This window comes from Rattus norvegicus, chromosome 15 (genome assembly GCF_036323735.1).
Source record: "Rattus norvegicus strain BN/NHsdMcwi chromosome 15, GRCr8, whole genome shotgun sequence".
In the NCBI taxonomy this organism is placed as follows: Eukaryota; Metazoa; Chordata; class Mammalia; order Rodentia; family Muridae; genus Rattus; species Rattus norvegicus.
Window position 1 is genome coordinate 11,446,985 of NC_086033.1, and position 24,497 is coordinate 11,471,481.

General features: G+C 48.7%; 1 protein-coding gene across 3 annotated transcripts in view; it reads left to right on the top strand.

The window, feature by feature from the left end:
- Nucleotides 1–24,497, top strand: part of Rarb (retinoic acid receptor, beta) — a 644,786-nt gene that overhangs the window by 609,733 nt on the left and 10,556 nt on the right. For all 3 annotated transcript variants that reach the window (XM_017599578.3, NM_031529.1, XM_017599579.3), the window contains one exon: nt 19,183–19,343. In XM_017599578.3, coding sequence (XP_017455067.1) covers nt 19,183–19,343 — 161 coding nt within the window. The remainder of the gene's footprint in view (nt 1–19,182; nt 19,344–24,497) is intronic.

Here is a 24,497-nt window from a genome sequence, read left to right on the forward strand (position 1 = left end):
CCTTTCTCCCCTTGAAAGCACTGTCGGGATTTTCATAAAGGCCCAAGGTGTCTATTGTGTCTATTTACAGGAATCATGACGGATCAGATCCCATCTCTGGCTGTGGAGCCTTGAACTAAAAGCTTGAGGGTCTGTTCAAAGGAAGGCCAGTGCAGAGCTGCCTCGAAACTAGCAGCCTATGCTCAGTTCAGTGTGAGCAGAGCTGAGGCGTGCACTGTGAACTCAGCAGGCCTTTTCTGTGAAGCCGTCTGGCTTATCCTCAGGGTGAAAACAACTGTCATGTCATCCACGTTCAGCTGGGCTTGTTTGTCAGTCAGTCAGTCAGTCAGTCAGTCAGTCAGTCACTCACTCACTCACTCACTCACTCACTCACTCAGCCACCCACCCAGTCAGTCAGTCAGTCAGTCAGTCAGTCACTCACTCACTCACTCACCCACCTAGTCAGTCAGTCAGTCAGTCAGTCATTCAGTCACTCACTCACTCACTCATTCACTCAGTCACCCACCTAGTCAGTCAGTCACTCACCCACCCACCTACCCACCTAGTCAGTCAGTCAGTCAGTCACTCATTCACTCAGTCACCCACCTAGTCAGTCAGTCAGTCACTCACTCACTCACTCACCCACCTAGTCAGTCAGTCAGTCAGTCACTCACTCACTCACTCACTCACTCACTCAGTCACCCACCTAGTCAGTCAGTCAGTCAGTCACTCACTCACCCACCTACCCACCTAGTCAGCCAGTCAGTCAGTCAGTCAGTCACTCACTCACTCACTCACTCACTCACCCACCTACCCACCTAGTCAGTCAGTCACTCACTCACTCACTCACTCACTCACCCACCTACCCACCTAGTCAGTCAGTCACTCACTCACTCACTCACTCACTCACCCACCTAGTCAGTCAGTCGTCAGTCAGTCACTCATTCACTCAGTCACCCACCTACCCACCTAGTCAGTCAGTCAGTCAGTCACTCACTCACTCACTCACCCACCTACCCACCTAGTCAGTCAGTCAGTCAGTCAGTCACTCACTCACTCACTCACCCACCTACCCACCTAGTTAGTCAGTCAGTCACTCACTCACTCACTCACCCACCTACCCACCTAGTCAGTCAGTCGTCAGTCAGTCACTCATTCACTCAGTCACCCACCTAGTCAGTCAGTCAGTCAGTCAGTCAGTCACTCACTCACTCACTCACTCACCCACCTACCCACCTAGTCAGTCAGTCAGTCACTCACTCACTCACTCACCCACCTACCCACCTAGTCAGTCAGTCAGTCAGTCAGTCAGTCACTCACTCACTCACTCACCCACCTACCCACCTAGTTAGTCAGTCAGTCACTCACTCACTCACTCACCCACCTACCCACCTAGTCAGTCAGTCGTCAGTCAGTCACTCATTCACTCAGTCACCCACCTAGTCAGTCAGTCAGTCAGTCACTCACTCACTCACTCACTCACTCACCCACCTACCCACCTAGTCAGTCAGTCAGTCAGTCAGTCAGTCACTCACTCACTCACCCACCTACCCACCTAGTCAGTCAGTCAGTCAGTCAGTCAGTCACTCTCTCACTCACCCACCTACCCACCCGGTCAGTCAGTCAGTCGGTCAGTCACTCACTCACTCACTCACTCACTCACTCACTCACTCACTCACTCCAGAAACACATGTTGCATGCTCACATATATCCCGAGCAGTGTTCTAGATTCTGAGAACACAGAGGAGAGTGAAACAGACCATAACCCCTGACTCTGTGGAGATGGCATTTGTGGAGGGAGACAGTGTATGTGGGTAAGGTATCACTGAAGTTAACCAGAATACACGCTGTACTGAAGGGAGATACCATTACTTACTTAGTACAGTGGAAAGGGGAGTCCTGCTGGGAAGTGACTGTTCCATGTCTGGGCTTCTATATGATCTCCAGGTCTCTGCATCCCCCATAATTTATCCGGGCTTCAGCTCTTGGCTCCCGATAGGTTGATCCAGGAAAATACTGAACATCTTTCATGAACAGGACATATTCCCTCTCCCAAACACCAAGAATTTCTCCCTCAGTGTCAGTGGGTACACATGCAGAGGCATGGTTGGTGGTCAACTAAGGAATCCATAGGGCTTTGAGTCTGAAACTCAAACTCTAAAGAATGAAGCTCATGGAGTGTGGGAATAGGTTGCTAAGAGTTTCCTGATTGGTTCTTATGAGAAAGAAACATTTTGTAAAGACCTTCTGGCTTGCAGGGACAAGTTCACTAAGTCTGGTAAACTAATCAAGCATACATCCCAGGATGTGGCCCAATGGGGGAACTTTTAAGCCAGCGGTGGGGACATGGACAGCAGAAGTATTCATTGGAATGGTGTAATGACCAGAGGGGCTCAAAAGTAATGCCCTGTCAGTGTGGTTAGCAAGGGACCTGCTATGGCAGGAGTAGAACTGTTTGCTACCATGCAAAGACATAAGCAAGCTTCCTGGTAGAGAAGGAGTGCCAGTGTGTGCAAAGAAAGGTAAGCAGCAAGCTGCAACACATGGGCTCTAGCTGGACACTGGACACTGTGGCATGCCATGCCTTTCGGAGGCTTCTGTAACCCCTTTCCTAGAAACTTCACAGAAAGCGTCAGACACAGCCATGGGGTGCACAGTGTAATCCCAGCACTCAGGGAACTGAGGCAGATGGATGATTATGCGTTCAAGGTCAGACTAGGCTACATAGGAATCTCCTGGAATATAAGAACTATCTGTAAAAGAAAAGTCAGGAAGAGAAAGGGAAAGTGAAAGGAAGGGAGAGGAAACAAAGGAAGAAGAAAGGTGGGAGGGATATGATGTCTAAGATGCCCATTGAAACACTGCTTTTATAAGCACGGGACAGAAGAAAGCCTGTATAAGTCAGTTCACACCCAGTGAAGAGTGCCACGCTGGTTATTGTTGACATGAGGAGATGTTCATGATGCTAAGTTGGGAGAAAACAAGATCAGAGATCTGGGATATTCTATGATCTATGTTGAAAGAAAGGAATTAGTCAAAAGAAAAAAGAGTAAACTAAATCAAATATGAGCATGGATGGATCCCGATTTCTGTTTCTTTCTCTGTAAATTTCAGTTCTTCCCTGGTCTTCAGTGAGATTATGTTGCTATTTTTATTTATTGGTTTGTTAGGGTTTTGTTTTCTTTGTTTTGAGGTGCACAGTCTAGTTAAGTAGCCTAGGGTGACCTTGAACTCGTGATCCTCCTGCCTCAAATCTGGGAGGCTAGAATTCCATGTGTAGACCAGCTCACCTAGTCTGTGACTATTCGTTAAATGGTAATTTTCTTTTCAAAGAAAGCCCTTATTTCACAAAAGCTAACTTGAAATTGCTTTCATGCTGTGAATATGAAACATAGAAAACATAAGTGAGTTTTCCAATTAGACTTGAGTTCTTTCCTCCAAAATCTCATGGCCAGGCGAATGCTTCCAAAAATCTAAAAAGGAACAAAACCGGAAGCACTATTTGTCACAACCATTTGGGATAAGGATCCTCAACTCATAAGTATCCCGGGAATTACCGAGCTCATCTCATGCCCAGTGTCCCCAGCTTGCCACACCAAGTTTAGCCGACCTAAGAGCAGCTTCCCTCTGCTGGTAAATTTTATGTGGGGAGATGAAGGTATGTTTGCCATAGTCTTCATCTTTCCACAGGAGCTATCCAGTAAGTCCCGTAGCCCACAGAGTCCCCAAGAGGTCACTTAGCTTCCCTGAACATCTACCTCCAACTACCTTTACTTTGCCTCACACAGCAATGGGTATATTTTTGTCTGTAATCTTTGGTTGGCTTTTCAAACAGCAGCTTGTGCCAGAGCTGGTGATTGTCACAGCTTCATTCAGCTCACTGGGGTTGCTGATTCGAATAGGATAGAAGAAACGCAGGGAGCAAGGCCGATAGATGAAGCATTTACCCAATGTCCAAATAGCTCTGGGTCTAATCCTTGGTAACTAGGAAAAGGAAAGGGAGGGAAGGGAGAAGAGGGAAGGGAAAAGGAAAAGAAAGAAGGAAGGGTAGGTAAGGCTGGGTATGGTGGGGAGTAGTAGAGTATTTGCCTTGTGTGCACAAGGCCATGAGTTCAACTCCTAGGACTGGAGGAAAAGGGAGAGACTGAAAGGGGAAAGAGGAAGGAAGAAAGGGGACAGAAGGGATTGGGGTGCAGCTCAGGTGTAGAGTGTCTAGTACGTGTAAGACCCTAAGCGCCATTCCAATGCCTCAAACCAAACGGGCAGGTTGTTCTGTGAGCATACTTCATTGTTGTCATCGTTGTTTTGTTAGCCCTTTTGTTATGTCCTTGAAAAGAAAACGGGAATTTCCCATGAGCGGGCCATTCTCCTCAGGCCTCGATTGCAGTAAAGTGTCCATGAGTCTTTCCTCCATTCAGATGCCCTGTGCCCGAAGCTTGTGTTACTCTGCTAGCAGGTGGAAATGGAGAGCTATCGTCTCAGGGCTTTCTGACCAGACCCAGTCTTTTCATCACTGCATCCCTCCCCACACCTCTAATCTAGGCGACCATGAGCCCCAGCACAGCCTGACTTCTTGTCCCTTCATATGGACAAGGTGCCTTCTGTCCCTCTGTCATGTGAGGCATATTTCTGGTGCAAGGATAACAGGTCAGCAGACGGAAGGCAGAAAGGTAAACCAAGGCAGTCAATGCGTCCTTTATTTTCTCTGCAAATATCTGAGGACGATGACTGTGGGCAAGGCAGTAAAACTCCATCTTTTTTCTCAGTAGAGTGAAAACTCAATATGAAAATAGTCATTTCTGTTTGGAGAACATATAGAGCCATAGTCTGATTTAAGCAACATGCTCTCTCCATTCGAGTCTGGCAGAGGAAGAAGGGCGGCCTTCTAGCTGAAGTGAGGTAACTCTGTAACCCCCCCATAAGGCATGTTGTTTTACCATGATTCATTTGGCTTCTGTGAGGTGGACTTGGGTTTGTGTGCAGTGGGTGAAGTAATTGGAGTGAGTGCTTGTCCTTAGAGACAGAATCAATCACTGTTCTAGAAGATGGTGACATTTTGGAGAGAAACTCTGAAGAAAATGTCATGCTTAAAAAATTAGATTTAAACACACTAGCACCGGATTTATTTTTATTGCACTCAAATGGATACCCTGATTGATTATCAGTCTTATAAATGTTTAGCACGTTTCTCACTTCTCTAATAATCAGAATAATCTAATTTTCAATGTCATTTAATGTACTCTATTCAAGGTTATAATAGATCATATTTCTAACAAAGCACAGCAATTATGTAATGAATAATACAGGAGAGCCAGCCTTCATATTCCCTCGTTTTTAAGGCCACGCCAAGAGAAAAGGCTTAGAAAGACCATCCCTTTAAAGGGTGAATGCACCCCAGGCCTGTGCCACCATTGGGTAGAGTTTTCTTTTCCATGCTGATGATCAAATGAGGCTTTTCCAGAAAGCTTCACCCACACAAACGTGGGAGGAAACAACAAGACTCAAACCCTTCCCTGCATGTTGTTGGTACACCTGGACAAACGGACAGATTGCTGGGGGCGGGGGGCGGGACTTACTGACCTCCTGTAATCATGACCACTTTCTTCCTTCGGTGACGCACATGGTTTAGAGAAACGCTATGCTCTCGTTCTGCGGATTCCTCTGATACTCCTCACAGCAGTTGCTAAGGCTGTGGACGTTTGAGGATGTGGGGGCTAGCCTCTGTCGTATTGTATGACGAGGCTAGCCTCTGTTTGTAGAACTGAATGCATTGGGCTGTGTTTACTGTGTATTTCTCAAGATATCTGAGTCACTTTGGAGAAGCCAGATGTGTCTTTTATACGTGTGACTTGGAACTGATCCCTGAGTCCAGATCTAGGGTACGAGTTTGATATGATTGCCTTCCTGGTATCTTGGCAGTTCCACTAACAGCCCCAAAGGAACGTCTCCTTTTACGTTTTGCTGTCGGCGAAGAGATTTAAGTGGGACGACATGGTAGCAAGCCTTCAGGCATCTGGAGCCCACAGGAAGGGGACTATACAGCAGGTGCACTGTACAGCTGGTGGGGAGACAGCCCTGGCACATGAGAACCGCAGGAGCTGTGGCGTTTGCAGACGGTATAAGCAGAAGTAAACAGTAGGGCAGTGAAAATGTTTATGAAGATGTCTCCCAAACCCTGGCTCAGACTCGTGAACACAGCAGTAGGTGCAGAGATGAGGGAAGGTTAAGTCTGGAAACTGACCAGCATACTGGCCCCAAGTGCTAATAACATGTCTCCATCTTAAGGTGTTTGACAAGTCAGGCCTTGAAAGACCGTAGCTCTCTGCGTTTGGAGCTGACCCAAGAACCGTGAGGATGTATCTTTAGTTCCGAGTGGTACATTTTTAAAATGAACGTTTTCTAGGACTGAATATCTTCCAGGGCAGCTGAAATGTATTCACAAACTTTTCTTTTCAGTGTAATTGGAAATATATAGGGTGAAGAAAGCCAGGCAAAGGGGAAAGTGACGGCTGGAATCTTAGGAGACTATGGGAGAAAAAAAAAAGACAGGCTACAATGTGCTCTGCTCTTCTGGGGCCATGTTGGCTTAGAACCTCGCTAAGCTCAAGCTCATGGTGACCAGCACTGAGCTCAGGCTTAGGCAACCTCCAGCCAAAGGTCCACATTGCAACCCAGCCCTCTCTCGCACTCAATTCTTATGATCGTCTCAGAGCTGAGGTCCTAGATGAACCCTAATGCATCTATGATGTGCAATTCTGTATATCTGTAGTCATGGGCTCAGAATTGCACCTGATACTTAGAGGTTTTCTGAGCACATGGTGGCCATACTGTCTTCTGGTGCTCCAAGTCACATGTGGTTCATTGGGGAACACTGGCTACTTTAGTAAGTGCTGGCTTTGAACTTGAGGGCTCTTGGCATTAAGGCTGACCCCCCTCCCCTTTTGTGGCTATCGTGAATGCCACAGCAGTGAACACAGATGTGCCCCTGTCTGCGTGATATGCAACATGAGAGTTCTTCCTTTGCTCTCACAATCCTAAACACAGCCACTTGTCCACTGTTCCCTCCATCTCTCCTCTTCTGAGTTTCTCCACAAGATCTGCCATGGCCAGATAGGAGAGTGGGCCAGTTTGTTTGCTCCCTGCCCACCTCCAGCCACCGTCTTGGCAAGCTCAGCTCATTCCTTTATTTTTTCAATTGGTCCCGAGCGTGGACTATTGTGGATACCCAGACAACACTGCTTACAAAAGAGTCACAGTGAGAGTGGGGTGTGGGGTGCAGTATGCCCACAGTGCAGAGTACAGCATGCCTGGAGTGTGGGGTGTAGCGTGTCTGGCTATGGGGTACAGCAGTCACATCTTAGAGGTGCCCCTTCTTTGCCCACTGTAAAGGTCTGACCCTGACTTTGCACCATGCTCTGGCCCCAGCTCTGGATGGCAGCCACAGGAAGTTCGTTGGCACTGGTTGTTACTTTGCGATGTACACCTCTTGGCAGTCTCCAGGGAGTTCCTGCCTTACAAGATCTCATTCCGGTTGAATGGGAAGTTACGTCCCGCAGCATGTGGTTTCTTTTTACGGGACGGGCAAAGGAAAAGAACTGGGACGCTGGGGCTTCGTATTTCATGTTGTTTCTTGGAATAGTTTTTTGTTTTAGATTTTTTTTTTTTTTTGGTTCTTTTTTTCCGGAGCTGGGGACCGAACCCGGGGCCTTGCGCTTCCTAGGCAAGCGCTCTACCACTGAGCTAAATCCCCAGCCCCTGTTTTGGATTTTTTTAAGACAGGATTTCTCTGTGTAGCCCTGTCTGCCCTTGCTTTATAGACCAGCCTGGCCTCTAACTCATAGAGAGCCTCCTACCTCTGCCTCCTGACTGCAGGGGTTAAAGGCGTGTGCCACTATGTCCAGCTTGAAATACTTTTTTGTCTTGCTTTGACTCCTTACCATAAGTGTTCCTGAAAGGAGAAACCGCAGTCTCTGTTAGGGACAGACATTCAAGTAAGTGGCAACCTGTGATGGTGAGAATGACAAAGCTGATGAGGTCCTCTCCAGCAACTCTCCCCTGAGGCTCAGGATCAGTGAGACAATCAGAGGACTCGTGTGGTCTCAGGAGGACTCATTCCTTTCATAGGTTGGTAACTGGGGCTTCTCTGTTCACAGCAAGGAGCTGCTGTGTTAACACTGAAGGCAAACTGGCAACAGTACTGACCAACAACGTGTGTAGAGATCCACATGGCTGGTGCCAGCTTATTTTTGCTGTTTGATCTTCAGATTTTTTTTTTTTTAAGCCAGGGAATGATCTCTCCATAGTACTCAAGGGCAGCCAAGCAGAGGAGAGAAATCCCTTGTTACATTTGTGTTCTAGACCCCAATCTTTTACAAAGAAAAAAGTTCTGAAAGTCACTTTATGCACAGTGTCTCAGAAGCATCTGTGTCGGAGTCTCACTTCTATAGGCCAGTGGCTGGTGGCCCCTGAGACCCTCGGACTCTGTTCCTTTGTGTGCAACCTCGGGAGGTATGATGGCTGTTCCTGGTTGCCAACTTGACTGCATCTGGAATGAGCTACAACCCAGAAGTGGAGGGCACATCTATGATCCATATCTTGAGGCACAGTGGCCATAAAAAGCTTAGGCCAAGGCAAGGTAGTACACGCCTTTAATCCCAGGGCAGTGAGACAAGCAGATCTCTGGGTCCCAGCCCAACCTGGGACAAAGCAAGTTCTAAATAAAGTACAGTTTAGGTCCAGGTGTGGTGGTAATCACCTTTAACCTGGGCCACACCTTCTGCTGGAGACCTACGTAGGGACAATGGAGGAAGGAAGACAGGGTCAATGAATGGTCAAAGTTCCTTAAAGCTATTCTTCTAGGAAGCCCTCCCTACATCCTCCCATGCTGAAAACACACACATACACACACACACACACACACACACACACACACACACACACACACACTTACTTTCACTGTACCCAACACACAGAAGCAACTAAAACGTTGGTTCCAAAGCTGAGTTTGATCCACATTAATTTCTAGAGTGGGGAGGAAGGGAAACACTGAGGGCAGAGGGTCGGCTGGCGTTCTCTGTTGTATTGTTTGATAAGAAGTGCCTGTCCCCAAGCTCTGGCCATCACAAGTCACTTTCTGGGCTTATGTCAGGCTATCCAATAACACACTGAATGACTCGATGGGACAGCATAGGCACCCGGACTCCCACACATTTAATCTTGTCCCTTACCAAGGCAAGAATTGTCACAGGTCATGCCTGGCACCCTCTACTCTAGCTCTGCCCCATGATCCCTCCTTGATTCAGAACTTCTGTGTTTGCATCAGAGTTTCCAACAACTTCCTCAAGCCCAGATGTCTCTCCTCTTTGAACAAATGGATTCTTTTTATACTGTGGCTGCCAGAAACAACCCAGTAAACTTAAATCCAAGTTTCCTTGGCAGGTCTTCCAAGACTGGGGATGGGGAATCAGAGGAGGACCCTGGGCTGTTGTCCTACATCCAGTCTGATGTAAAAGCCCTACCCCATAGCTTGCTCCAGTCACCTCCCAAGCTCTCCTAGAAGGGACCCACATGGGCCTCTATAAAAGACTTCTTGCTGTATTGAGGAGATTTGTTGCAGAAGGCCTTGTTTTCAAGTCTGTCTTATTTTTCATGAGTTGATTTTTTTAATATTTTCTTTTTAATTTTAAAATGAGCTTAGAGAATAACAGATTTGCATGTAGCTTTTTTCTCTTTTTAGTTTTTATTTGAGTGTGTGTGTGCATGTGTGTGTGTCTGTGTCTATGTGTGTGTGTGTGTGTGTGTGTCCACTGAAGGCATAAAGCGATCTTTTGTCATTTAAATGAAACACACAGTATGAACACCCACACATGTAGATATTCTTCTAATGGCTCAGGTATTCAAGAGCTGCTCCACATTCTAGGTGGGACATTAATGTTCCAAATGTTAGCAAACATCCAGAAAGCCAATGGCCATTTTCCCATCCCTCAGATGATTTATTGATACAGACACTGGTGTGTCAAACAACATCTGAGCATCGTGTTCCTAAGGTGGTGAGGTGGCCATGTTTAGTCCACTAAGCCAAAGTTCGGTACAGCCTTCCTTCAGAAGGATGAGCCACAGTGGGAAGCTGTCTGTTTTCTTCACATGCTTTCCCTGTAGTCTCCACTCACTCACAAGGTGCTAGGTTTGTCTTCCCCTGCCTTCCTCCTCCCTGCTTCCTCATATTCCTCTCTCCCATTCTGTTCCTTTCCGTTTTCCCCTCCTCTTTGCTGTTTATTTCCCCTCCCCCTTCCACTGCTGCCTCGATGAGATCGTCTGTCACTCAATCCCTGAGTATTAGTTCACAGACCATATCGTATGTCAACTGTGGTTCATTATGACAAACTCCATTCTTTATTTGGCTCAAAGTCTTCGGCATCTCCCAGACTCTTTGTTGAACACATGAATTGGTATTTAAAGTCTGAGGAGTAGGAGAAGCCCGTGTTTGATGGGCAGTGGCACCATCTTTCTTTTTTTTTTTTTTTTAACATTCATTTATTATGTATACATCATACAGCTTTCTGCCTGCATGTACACCTGCAGGCCAGAAGAGGGCACCAGGTCTGATTATAGATGGTTGTGAGCCACCATGTAGTTGCTGGGAATTGAACTCAGGACCTCTGGAAGAGCAGACAGTGCTCTTAACCACTGAGCCATCTCTCCAGCCCCTGGCACCATCTTTCTTATACAGTTGTACAAACTCAAGACCAGGGATATTAAAAGGTAAACTTTCTCAATTAGCAAATGATGAATTAAAACATAGACCTTCAGAATTTCACTCAGCCTTACTTTCATTTGTTTAAGATCTACATAAAGATCTCTAGGATGTCCTCGGGTTAGGATAGAAGAGGACAGAACCAGGAATACAATCATTTGTTCAAATATCTAATATGGCATGTGCTACTGTTGTGTATCAGTGAGCTGTGGTTGTGTAACAAATTCTCCATCATTCAAGGCTCGGAACAGTAAACATTTGTGACCAAAAGTGAGACGTTATACTGAGTGAGCTTTACCAGGCTCTCTGGGTGTGTGGCCCGTAGGGTAACTGCTGTACAGCACCACTGCTGACTGTTCTGTCCCCCAGTCCCAGTGATTCTGGCTCCAGTTTGGTCTACGACAATCACGACTGGAATGACTGGCTTGTGTACTAGTTACTTTTTCAACATTTCTTTTTTTTTTTTCTTTTTTTCAGAGCTGGGGACCGAACCCAGGGCCTTGAGCTTGCTAGGCAAGCGCTCTACCACTGAGCTAAATCTCCAACCCTACTTTTTCAATGCTGTTATAAAACATCACGATCAAGGCAATGTATAGAACAAAGAGTTTATTTTGGATGTATGGTTGCAGAGGGATGAGCCCAAAATGACAGTAAGGGATGGCAGCAATCAGCGGGCATGGCGACTGTGCCCAAAGCTGAGAGCTCATCCCACAGCATCAAATAGGCAACGTACACTGCAGATAGTCAAGGTCTGTTTACTCTCAAAGGCTATATCCTCCTTCAGCAAAGCTGCATCCCCTAACCCTTCCCAGATGCACCATCTGCAGACCAAGGGTTTGAATGCCAAGCCTATGGGAGTTATCTTTTAAGTCACCACAGCTCTCTGCGATCTTTCAGAATTCCTGAAACTCAGAACATTGCCAGCTGTGAAGACCTCAAAAATATCCTAGGAGCGAAAGTATGGCGAGAAGGCCAAGGGCAGTTGTAGTCCACTCGCTGAACATGGTCTGGGTTGGAAGGCACTGGGAAACGGAAGCTTTGCCGTTCTAGTTCATCGTGCTAGTGTTTGCTATCTGAAAACCCTCAGCTTTCTATAAGGACTAGAGTAATTACATAGAACAAGGAATGCATTTATCTGCAACCATTTACCAGAAGCTTTTCCTCCCCTCCCTCCCTCCCTCAGAGGCTGTCGGAAGGCAGCCCATACCTGCTCCACAAAGAAACACAAAAATGTTCTCATGGCTCCTCCAGACAGTTTACCAGCTGACTATTCTAACTATGCTCATTCCTGATGCTAGGGTGACCATGTTTTTTTTTTTTTCTTTAAAAAGAGAAAGTCGGTGGACTCACCAGTGGGTGTTTCAAACAGGCAAGAGACAGGAAGGGCAGCAGCAGCTATGACCTTCAAGTAACTTGTACTGTGAGTGTGTGCTGTCAAGTGTGCATTGAACTCTGATCCTCACATTGGAGTCTTTTTAAAGACAGGCAAGGGGCCATGATGGAGGTGTACACTCCTTTAATCCCAGCCCTTGGAAGGCAGAGGCAGGTAGATCTTTGTGAGCTGGACACCTGCCTGGCTTCCACAGCAAGTTCCAGGCCAGCCAGAGCTATATAGGTAGACCCTGTCCCCAAAATGAGTGACTAGTAAATGAATACATGAACAATATAAAAAGCAAGGTGAGTGTTGAGTGAACCTTGGTTCAGAGTCAGACAGCTAGACCACAGACATGATCGGTGTCTTCTGTGTCCATTGCCGTCTCTTACAGCCATGGCTCATCTACAACCATTACAAGCACAAGGTCTGAGATGCAAACCGTCACTGAAGTAGCCCCTTGTTGCCGGAGGACAGAGCAAAGGACCACCAAGTGAGAGGGAAAGATTGTGAACACTGTCCCTGCAATCACCCCATCACCCATGTCCAGCACCTTTACACAGCACAGCACAGCACATAGAACGTTCTCAAGGCCCCCTGAGGCAGGCAGGAATGGGCAGGGTAGACGTTGACCAATTTGTGTTTGTTTGCCTTATGCTCCTGAGGATTAAGACCAGTGCCTCACATGCGAGAGAAAGCAGGCCAGAATGCTATAGTACCGGGCCTCTTTTTACTTTTCACTCTTGCTGAGACAAGATCTCACTATATTGCCCAGGCTAGCCTTAAGCTTTTGACCCTCCCGCTTAAGCTTCTGCAGTGACTGAAAAGACAAACCCAGCTTCTCTCTGCTCTCTTCTCTAGAGTTAAACTGAAAATGATTGTTGAAGTTCACATGTCACTCAAAGAGAGCCTCAATACCCTACACCATTACCTTGTAAGCATGACCACCAGAGAGAGAGAGAGAGAGAGAGAAAGAGAGAGAGAGAGAGAGGGAGAGAGAGACATGCAACCCCAGCAGGGTTGATCACACCTACTGAGATGGAGGACAGAAGTGGAGTAGAACAAAGTCCACGTGCAAAGATAGGATCTCAGTGCCTGAAAGTCACAAGGGGATGAGCGAGTCGGAACTGTCTTGATGATCTCGGTAGTATAAAATAGTTTGGGAGCCATCTGGCCTTTGGTTGTTCTGGCACTCGGGGTTCTTCTGTGCCCACTCTGTAGCTTTGGGAAGCTGGTCCAGGCTAGAAGGTACTAGTTAAACCTTGGGAATGCTACCTCCAGATTATTTGACTATCTAATTATCTGCAGAATTTTGACAGTTGCCCCTGCTTGCTCCCTGGCACAGTGGACACCCACTGCTACCTCAAACCTGACAGGGTATAGAGTCACCTCTGCAAGTCCTACAAGTGCAGCTGGAAGATGCCCTAAAATCAAGGTCCCAAGGAGTGAAAGGATTCCATTCCATGTACACTTGAGATGCTCTGCACACTGACCAGAAAGAAAGCCACACATCCACCCTGTCACTGCTCACTTTTCTGTGTGTCTGAGTTCTATCTGGTGTGTGTGGCTGATTCAGGAAAAGACAGCCTCCACCTGCAAGAACACTGTGCAGTGGAAGAAGCCTCCTTGCAGCTCAGCTCAACCCAGCTCGGCCCAGCTCGGCCCAGCTCAGCTCAGCTCAGCTCAGCTCAACACAGCACAGCACACACAGCACAGCACACACAGCACAGCACACACAGCACAGCACAGCACACACAGCACAGCACAGCACACACAGCACACACAGCACAGCACACACAGCACAGCACAGCACACACAGCACACACAGCACACACAGCACAGCACAGCACACACAGCACACACAGCACAGCACACACAGCACAGCACACACAGCACAGCACAGCACACACAGCACACACAGCACAGCACACACAGCACACACAGCACACACAGCACAGCACAGCACACACAGCACAGCACACACAGCACAGCACAGCACACACAGCACAGCACAGCACAGCACACACAGCACAGCACAGCACACACAGCACAGCACACACAGCACAGCACAGCACACACAGCACAGCACAGCACACACAGCACAGCACAGCACACACAGCACAGCACACACAGCACAGCACAGCACACACAGCACAGCACACACAGCACAGCACAGCACACACAGCACAGCACAGCACAGCACACACAGCACAGCACACACAGCACAGCACACACAGCACAGCACAGCACAGCACACACAGCACAGCACAGCACAGCACAGCACACACAGCACAGCACACACAGCACAGCACAGCACAGCACAGCACACACAGCACACACAGCACAGCACAGCACACACAGCACAGCACAGCACAGCACAGCACACACAGCACAGCTCAGCACAGCACACACAGCACAGCACAGCACAGCACACACAGCACAGCACAGCACAGCACACACAGCACAGCACAGCACAGCACAGCACACACAGCACAGCACAGCACAGCACAGCTTCACACTGGGACAGCCTGGGTTAAGTGTTTAAGCACCAACCACTCTTAAGTTATGGGAAAAGTAGTCTCTCAACAATTAGTGATATATCCACCTGCTGTCAGGTCCAATGCAGTTCATTTACATAATTAGTCCAGAAAACAGTCTTTAAACTCAGATTAAACCATACTTTCGCGCTCCTCTCTTGAGCATTTCAGTACAGTAGTTACAGGAGAGCTTCACTCACCAACTGTGACCCATTATTCTTGCAGTTAGCAGGGAGCTGAGGAGTTGGGATGTGTGAGCTTCAGACTTTAATTTTCAAGCAAGAATAAATAGACCATTATGCTCCCTCTGCTAAACTAAATATGAAAAAGTCTTTTTTGCATTTTCTTGTTGATGACAAGGAAATTTCAGGAAAGCATCGCTGTCTCCTTCCTGGGTCCATGTGGAGCTCACAGCTTCCTGTGTTTCCTGCATTCAAATTTAACCTGTGCATGGAAATCAATATTCCAGATACATGCACAAGTGCTCACATTAAAATGAACATGCCTTCATTTATTTCCATGATTAGACATTCAAATAAAAGTGCTTGGGTGTCTGTTTTCATATTCATAGGTCGGGATCTGTACATCAGAGGTATTTGTATAAGTGACACTTTTATTACATTCATTTCATTTGCAATATGATAGTGGATCATAAATATGTTACTTTCATGCCGCCAAATGTGATTTGTAGCACGCTGCCCCTCACGGGTAGAATGCCTGATATTTATGAAGCACCTTTACTCCAAGAAGCACTTTGCAAACATCGGGCCAGGTCCTATCGCAGGTGCATAAATCACCCTCCCACCCTTACATCACCCTCCAGGCCACTGCTGAAGGGGCAGGAGCAGTCAGTGATTCCCCCGCGGACCACTAGGTGACAGCAAGGCTGCTAATTTTGGGAAGCAACAGCTCAGACGAGCTCTGCCTGGCCATATACATGCCCCCAAAGGGATGGAAGTCCATAGTTAGTCACCCATTCTCCTTGCCACTCGCGACAGTCCCCGAAAGGCCACTGTGGGTTGGGCTGTGTCAAGCTTTGGGAATATGGAGGAAGTAGAATAAAGCCTTCCCTTTAATGTGCTCCTCAGAGCAATGAGGCACGAAGGAGCAGGCTATGATGCAAACTGCCCATGTATGCCCACTGTCTTCCCCAAGAGGAGAGCAGCTTGTCAAACCCCAGGGCCTTAGTGAATGGGTGGCTGTGTCCAGTTGCTTTAGGAGAGAGAGAAGTCTGAGGCTGCAGGGAGAGGGATCTTGGGCTCTGTGACCATTGTCCTCACTGCCCCTTAGGGTACCTTCCTCATGCCCTGCTTCACCGTCTCCAGCCAGAGTGAGAACCCTCACACCGTGTCAAGCACACCAAGCTCTCCAGGGCATCCTTCACAGGGCTTCGTTATCATTGTGTGTGCTAGGTGTCACTCAGCACTGAAGAGCCACAGTCCGCGTGACATTCAGAGCCATCCAAGTTACCTGCAAGATGCAGGGCCTGCACAGGGACTCCGTCCACCCCATGTGTTTAGGATGCTGTGAGGAGTGGAGAGTACTGTCGTCGTATGATAAGCAGCTCAAGGTTCAGGTTATAATGCACTTGATGACAGCACCACTCCCCCTGGGAGGTTTCACTTCTCTAGAATCCGGAACAGTTCCGTTCAGAGGCTGAGACTTTAGGAAATCAGCACGTTGCTTTCTGGAAACAACTACTACAGCAAAGGCCCCTGGCCTCCTTGATCCTTGTGGAGTCTCTCCCTTCCTCTGAAATTTTCCTCTACTGCTTGTGGAGAGGGGACTCTGAGCCCTAGAGATGGAAGGAACTCCTGCCCCAGCTCCTGGGGGGAGGGAGGGGTTCATGAGCTGGCATTCCCGAGCTTAGGACACTGGCTGACCCTCACTGGAACTGATCTGCTGTGTGTTTGAAGGTCATAGGTGAAATTTGGCCTCTTCCTCTGATCAGGGGTGTTTAGCGACTCGTGACCTCAGAACTGTCCCGAGAAGCTCTCCAAAAGGCATGTCGTGGAACACTAGTCATGTGATGTGTGCTCTGTTCATGGAGTCATTGCTCCTGTATGAAATCCAGCCATCTTCTGTTCTTCAAGGAGAAACTGTACTCCTTTCCAGCCTCCTTCCCCCAACCCAAATCCTTCCCGGCCACTGCTGTTGGACTACGGCCGTTGCATACACATGGGAAGGTATGCTGCAAGGCCTTCAGCAGCTGGCTTCTTCCCTTAGCACAGGCTCAGAGTTCGTCCACAGCATAGGCTACGTCAGCACCCCTTCTTGTGACAGCAGGCGGTAATCCATCACTTGACAAGCCTTTGGTTTATGTGCCATCCACCAGTGGGCATGTGGACTGTCCCTCACGGGGCGGGTGGTGGTGGGAATGGCGAGACTCAGGCTTGCATTGTTCATACATGTTGAACACAGATTAGCTCACGTGTCCACGTGTGACAGAACAAGAGCTGCTAGGCCCTGTGGTAACTCTGAGAAATGACAGACCTTCCTCAGAGCTGTTTGGGAAAGACCCTGGTTTCTTAGGCTTTACCTCTGTGTTGGCAAAGCAGAGGTCAAAGGAGGAGTCTAATGTCTAGCACAAGATCCCGAGACACCTACCCATAAGCCTTTGGGATACAGTGTCTACTCCCTGGCAGAACACCATCCCTTAGGAGAGCCTAGAAACTACAATTTGCCACTGTGCTGCCCACCTTACTGCATACTGCTTCTACAGCATTACCTATACCCGTGTACATGCACACTTGGCAATGGGAGGCCTTTCACCCACTCCTCATGGATCCAAGGAAGGTCTGTCTGGTCACAGAGTTACAAAGGACCAGCATGAAGCCCCTACTTGGGACTCACTTCCCCACTGTCTAGAATAGCTCTGTTCCAGGGCCTGAGAAGGAAGGTGCCAGCCTGTTTCTCCCATGCGTCCACTTCCTTGGTAGTAAGCAGATCCAGTAAAGAGAGAACTTGGCAGTTCTGCCTCCTTGAAATGGGATTAGGCGAGTTCCTTAGTCAAACCTCCATGCTCAGGTATCAAGACACTCACACAGTGCTCCTCTTTCCAGCAGTGGTCCCTCCTGGCCCAGTGAGCTGCTTACCCAGACACTGACTTCCCCTCTGTGCTATTGGCTGCCCTCACTTTCTCCAACCCTCGTCTTTCCTCACCCTGCCTCCCCATTCATGTCTCCCTGCCTCTGCCCTCATCTCCTGCCCACAAAGGGCCTGAGGACTCTCCTACTATGGACACTGTGTGTCCTGTTGGCCTCTGTGCCCTTAGGGAGGCATCCAGGCCAAATCCTCTTAGACAGATCAGATTATGCCCTGGGTCATCTTGCATCACACATGCCCAGGTCATGCTGGCATCATTCACATCGGGGCAGCCTCGGTCCTGACACCCCAGGGATCACAGACTCCCTAGAGGGTTCATGTGATCTGGTGTCACTTATCTGCCTCCCGGGTTTCAGGTTCCTTCCAAGTGTTCCTAGCCAAGAGCTTGACGTGGCATTCACTCACGCCACGGAGAGATCTGGCCCTTGGAGGAGGCTGTCCTACAGCTCTGAGTCCTGAGTACTGCTGTGTGCCTGTTGGGCTGGGATATGCAAGGCCAGGTGGCCCTTATCTGCTGAGGTCCAACCAGCCACAAGTGACCTGGAACTGACTATGAAGGTACAAGTGCCTGAGTGGACAGTTGTCTTGGCTGAGGCTTTCAGACTGTTTGAAATAGCCCGAGTAGTGGAATATTGTATGGTTAACACAAGAAATCTAAGAATAATATATCAAGGGACATAAACAACAGCCTTATCACCATCAAGCAGAATCTTTTCAGGGAGCAGCCAGGAAAGTAAATAAGTAAATAAATGAGACCCTTCAGATAGGCTACACTTGCTGGGAAGCACCCTTGCTGAGGGGCCTGCCACGTCAGGGTTTTGTTGCTGTGGTTAATACCATAACCAATAGCAACTTGTGGGTTCAGTTATTTCATCTTCCAGGAAATAGTTTACCTTTGAAGGAAGTCATGGCAGGAACCAGGAACTGAAGTGGAGGCCAGAGAGGAATGCTGCATACTGTCCTGCTCCTGTGGCTTGCTCAGCATGCTTTGTTATAACATACAGCACTACCTGCCAGGTATAGTCACTAATCAAGATAAGCATTACAGGCTTGTCTACGGACAATCTGATGGAGGCATTTCTCAGTTGAATTTCCGCTTCCCAAATAACTCCAGTTTGTGGCAAGTTGACAAAACAAAACAAACAAAAATGTAGCTAGGACAATCACTCAGGACAACCCTTAGGACCCTTCCCACGGAAGGCATGCAGCCTGCATGGGACTGCCTTTCAGGTTGAGCTCACACAGACTGAAGTGTGCACACTGCACACCAAGAAAGGCAGACATGGTTCCACTAGAAGCCGTCAAGTGCCTTTCCTGGCTGTGAGCCGCTCCCTCATTCCTTGCTGCTCTGATTCCAAGAGTCCGAGATGGGAGTGGGGACTTGTGTCCCAGATGCATAACGTGACCCTCCATAACCTCTCGTCTCTCTTTTCCAGCTGTCAGGAATGACAGGAACAAGAAAAAGAAGGAGCCTTCAAAGCAGGAGTGCACAGAGAGCTATGAGATGACAGCGGAGCTGGATGACCTCACCGAGAAGATCCGGAAAGCCCACCAGGAAACCTTTCCCTCACTCTGCCAGCTGGGTAAATACACCACGGTAAGAGCCACTGCCCAAGATGCCAGGGGCGTGGGCACAGGCCCTGGTGCACACATCGCTCCTGTACAGTTTCCTGTGCCTGGCACAGGACACCTGCTGTCCCTTTCCCCCACATATCACTGGCACAGGGGCTAAGTCGGTTGTTCATTCACGAGCACCTACTGTGTGCTGAAGTGCATGCTGGGCAGTGACAGCGCAATTCATTTATGCTTGTGTCTCCTCTTGGTGATTTTGGTCTGCTCAAGCCAGAAATGTGTTACGTAGATTATGGCAGACATGTAACCGGATCCAAGGAAGGACTATGGGGCCATTTATCCTCTGGGTCATGGCCTGGCTTCCAGGAGGAATGTGTATAATCTCAAGGAAACCTGTAAGGGTACAGGACAGGGGTGATCTGGGCCCCATGAACAGGTAGCCCCACATGTTCCACTCTTCAGTGAGAAGTAGCTTTTACTGTGGTTATAAGTCAGGGAAGAGGCAAAGAGAGAGGTAAGAGTTTATGTGAAGCTTTGATTGGACGATGCTCCAGGTGATTTCATGGGACCTTGATTTTTCTTCAAGGTTAGCATGTATTGTATTCAGTAACATACACTCTCGGGTTTTTGCACACACCGGCCACTCAGTAGATACTTGAGGAATGAATGATTGGACACAACTAGGCTGCCATTCTGACCTCTTTCAATGACTTATGTTGCCTACGTGTTGCTAACTAGAAAATGTTCATAAAATAAGGGTTTTCCACCTTTGGTTTGGCTATAGGCATGCTGGGAAAATAGCATGAAAATCCTCAGAATAAAAAGATTCACTGATGATGACGGGAAGGAGCAGGGTCAGTGGCGAGAGGGACTTTGAAGCCACACTTTGGGAGTATGTGGTGTCCCCGCCAGCAAATGGCAGAGGTGGCTAGGGCAGGCCAAGAGGACTCTGGGCAACCTGGTGCTGGGATGTGCTAGGTGGATGCCCGGGGAACCCAGAGCTCCTGCAGGAGCTGAAGCTGCAGAGGTTCAAGGCAATAGGTCTCCTAGCCAGGCAGAGGATTTTGCATATGTTGAGGCTGAGTGATGGGGAGCCATTTCCAGAGCTCTGGGCAGCAGAGGCATTTGGTGATCCTGAGAAACCACAGACTCTGGCTCCCTGCGGATGGCCCTAAGGGCTGCACAAGCTTCCGAGACGCTAGAGCAGCTCTCTCCAGCCCACACTGAAAAGCCATGGTCAAGAATGACCTTTGGGGGCCTTTTCTGTCCTCATCAGGAGAAGCAGAAACGTGGGTCTGTCTGCTATGCCAACCTCAGTCCCCATTGATTGGGGTTCACTGTCCTAGCCCAGAGTAGGACAAGGCTGGTTGCCTCTAGGAAATTGTCAGCTTCACATGGGAAGGACACAAAGACTGGAAAACTCAGATATATCAGAACAGAAGCTGAGAGTCCCAGCTCACTCAGCTCTCCTCAGCTAGGTGGTGCGAGCAAATGACTTCTGTCTCACCTGCCCACGGACTGCTGTCATGGCTAGGAGGTCGAAATGAGATAATTCCTAGAATAATTCCGGAATGGGACCTTTTATATTGCCAGGGTATTGCAGAAACACCGCCAAGCCTACGCCCACCCCCTGGATGGGAACTGACTGGGGCTCTCTTCAGTCACTGTGGGTGACTTTTGACTAGTGCCATTGAGAAGGATCTTTCTTCCTTTTGGAGATAGTTATCAGGGACAGTGTTATAGGTACCGTATCGTATCTGGCTTAGTGTCAAGGTGAGACGGAGACATTGGCTCTAGCTGGGGCCAAGAGCAAAGCTGGGAAATTGCATCCTGTGGGATGGCAGACTATGCCAGATAAGAGTGAGAAGCAAGAAAGGGGGAGACCTCCAGAGCCTTCAAGGGCAGAAGAGGCGCCTGTCTCTCCATGTGTGAATGATGGAGAACATTCGGTAGCAAATCAGAAGTCTTCGTTTTGGTGATTAGCATCTTTGCAGCTGGTATTTGCTAAGCAGTCACCCTTTACAGGAGCCATAATCAGGACCATCATCCCTTTCTCCGGAGGACCGACCTTACCCAAGAGTGGGGACTGTCGGCCCCATATGCACATGGGTAAGCCAAGCTATAAAAGGATCCAGTACCTTTTCCCATGTTTTGTGGTTCAGTGGTAGACATGGGGTTAAACTGAACCCATGCATTGGACAGGCAGAGCTCTAGACAGCAGGTAGCCCTTGCTGCCTAGGAGCAAACCAAACTCCTAATGCCAGAAAAGGCATGGCCACCCTTCTAGATGCAAAAGGGGCAGGTCCTCTGAAAAAGACTGAGAGAGACAGAGCTGGGGTGCAATCCTGAGTATAAGCACATCAGGGACCATGTTCACTGACCAGAGACCCCCACTCATTTCCACATGGAGGTGTCTAAGCAGGGCCCGTGTAGAGCCTCATACCTTGACTCACAAGATAACTAGGTGACATGGCCTGGTTGCCATGGGTAGTGTTTGCTTCCTCTGGGTACCCACATCCAAGCGTGGCCTTTGCTTCAGTAAGATCACTCCTACATAAGGCACAGCTCTCTAGAGGCAGCCCCCGATGTCAGATAAACAGCCTCCATGGAGAGACGCCCCAGACTTCTTGCTACCTCAGCAGGATGATGAGTCTTTTCTTCAGCAAGGTCCAGCCCCCACTATCTCAGTGGCAGACATTTCCGACTCTCCAGTTTCCTTTCCTGGAGTCTTAGGATCTCCTTCCAGACAAGTCACCACAACCAAATCTTAGTTTTAAAGTTAGGGCTGAGAGGTATCCATGCTGCTTCCTGGACCCCTTCCCGTGTGCCCCGCTGTGAGACCAATGTGCTCTGTTAGTGCTATGTTGCACGGACAAAATGCCTGTCAGAGGAAACTTGGGGAAGGAAACGTTTCTTTTGCCTCACAGCTTCTGAGGACTTGCCATTGTACAGAAGTGTGGGGATACTCGTGGCAGGGCAGGTGGAGAGAGTGTGTGAGCACTCATGGGATGGGACAGTATGATTGAGGTGACCAGGAAGCAAACATTATGTCAGAAAACAGTGGCTGGATGTGACCTGCAACGTTTAACCTCTAGTGACCCCCTTCCTGCTCTAGCTAGACCTCATCTCTGAATAGTTCTGTGCTCTCCAGAAACAGCATCTGCCTGAGACCAAGTACTCAGACACCATAATCCAGCCCACCCGAGGACCTTTCCAATGGAGTGAGAGAGAAATACTAAGTTCATCGGAGGCCAGACCCTCCATGGTGGCAGCAGGGCAGTCTTCATGATAGTGTATCTCTGTCCTTCAGGACTCTGGGCTGCCTCCAGCAGACCGTTCCTTTGTTTTGCCGTCTCTGCGCAGACCTGGCTCTGCTCTTGGTATAAGGGACTTCAAATCCTTTCTGGAAGTGGGCGGGAAGACACATAAACAACAGCGGCCACAGCACATCCTCTGCAAGCTCCCAGATCCAAATGCAGCACTTGTTAGAAAGCTTTTTATCGGGAGGCAGTTGCTTCAAAGACAAGAAACTTCCTGCCCCTCTCCCAGGATAGCACATGTGTCAGGCACCTGTGGCATAAATGGGCAGGGAAGACTCAGACAGCAGACAGCCGCTTCTGACAGCCTTCCACTGCAGTTTTCACTCCTCTAATTATGGTCTATTAAGGACATGCTAGCCGATCCTGGGGAGAAGCCAGAATGGATGAGACAAGGACCCAGATACACCTACCACCATCTACCACAGACCTGAGCAGGAAGCCCACCACCGGGCTCTCTGGTATTTCTGAGGCTGCTTGGGTGGCACTTAAATCATCCTGTAAGCCTGGGCTCTCCATCTCTTTACCAGCGATTTTGGTGGTACAGTCTTCGTGTGTAGCCAGATGGTTCTGTGAGAAAAGGGTCTCGGTGAGTCTTACCCAGTTTCAGGCAGGAAGAGTACGCGGAGCGAAGGGTTGTCCCCTGGATCCTGTGAGCAGCTTGACATCATTTAGAGCCACCATGCTTAGCTTCCAGATAAGCAAGTTGGCAGCTGTGACTCTAGTTTCCTAGGAGCACGAGGCCCCTTTGCCATGCGCTGCTGTTCACCCCACTCACGGGGCTTCATGGGGCATACTCTGTCCTGGCAGAGGTTCGGAAATTTGAACTGTGAAGATTCAAGGAGCTTTAATGCTCAGAACAATGGCCACAGACAGGATCACAAACTTGCCGACAGGCTCTGGGAGACAAGCATTACAACAGTAGGATTATAAGCAATTCTGAGCATGGCTTGCTTTTTAGAGAAATCACATGTTTGACTGGCCATAGAGAAAAAGGCCTAGAACTCTCAGGAAGGCTGACTCCTTAAGGGAGTTGTGCTACCCAGTTGGGGTAAGACACTTGGGGTATCGTGAGACCAGAATTCTGATACCCTCTGTTGCCTCAAAGCTGTGTCACATTGAACCAGCTTATAACTTCCTCATTTTCAGTCCCCTGTACTGTACATAGCTGCCTGCCATGTTCCTGCTCCGCCTGCTATTTTCCAACCAGATGTACTCAGTTCTCATCATCTTGGTTTTGTGGAGCTACCTCAGAAAAGTTTCACACCCTGGGCAACTTGGAGTAGTATTACTTTTGCCTCTCAGGCCAGGGGAATGGAAGTCTTCACTCAAGCAGGCCCTCCTTTGATGGTCCCCGGGTTCCCCATCCATGCCTTCTGCCTTTGGTGGCTGTCCTCACCTTTGCTTGGTTTAGAGAGCATTGCTGTCCCCCTGCAGCATCCCACAAGCACCATCTCCTTTGGATCTCTTGCTGCTTGCCCTTGTTCTCCCACTGCCATGCAGACCTAGCTGTCATAGGACAATGGAGATGGCACCATGCAGTGCCTAGGGTCATGTTTGTTGGCCAGAAAGATGCTAGTCTCACTTACGACATCCTCGGCATGACGGTGCTGGGAGTTGGTAGCCATCTCATGAGCATTTCCGACCAGGAAGGAAGCCTCAGACACAATGCAGAGTGTAAGGGACATTGAGTTCTCACCAGGAAATAACAGAGATGAAACACCAAGAAATATGTGGCTGCCACAGCCCGTGTGGATAGGTGACTACTATCCCCTCAGCTTACCCAGGGACCTAGTACAGGTCACTGCCCTTTTCTGGACTTTAGTCTCCTTTTCAGCCAAACAGGACTGTGATGGCGCCTA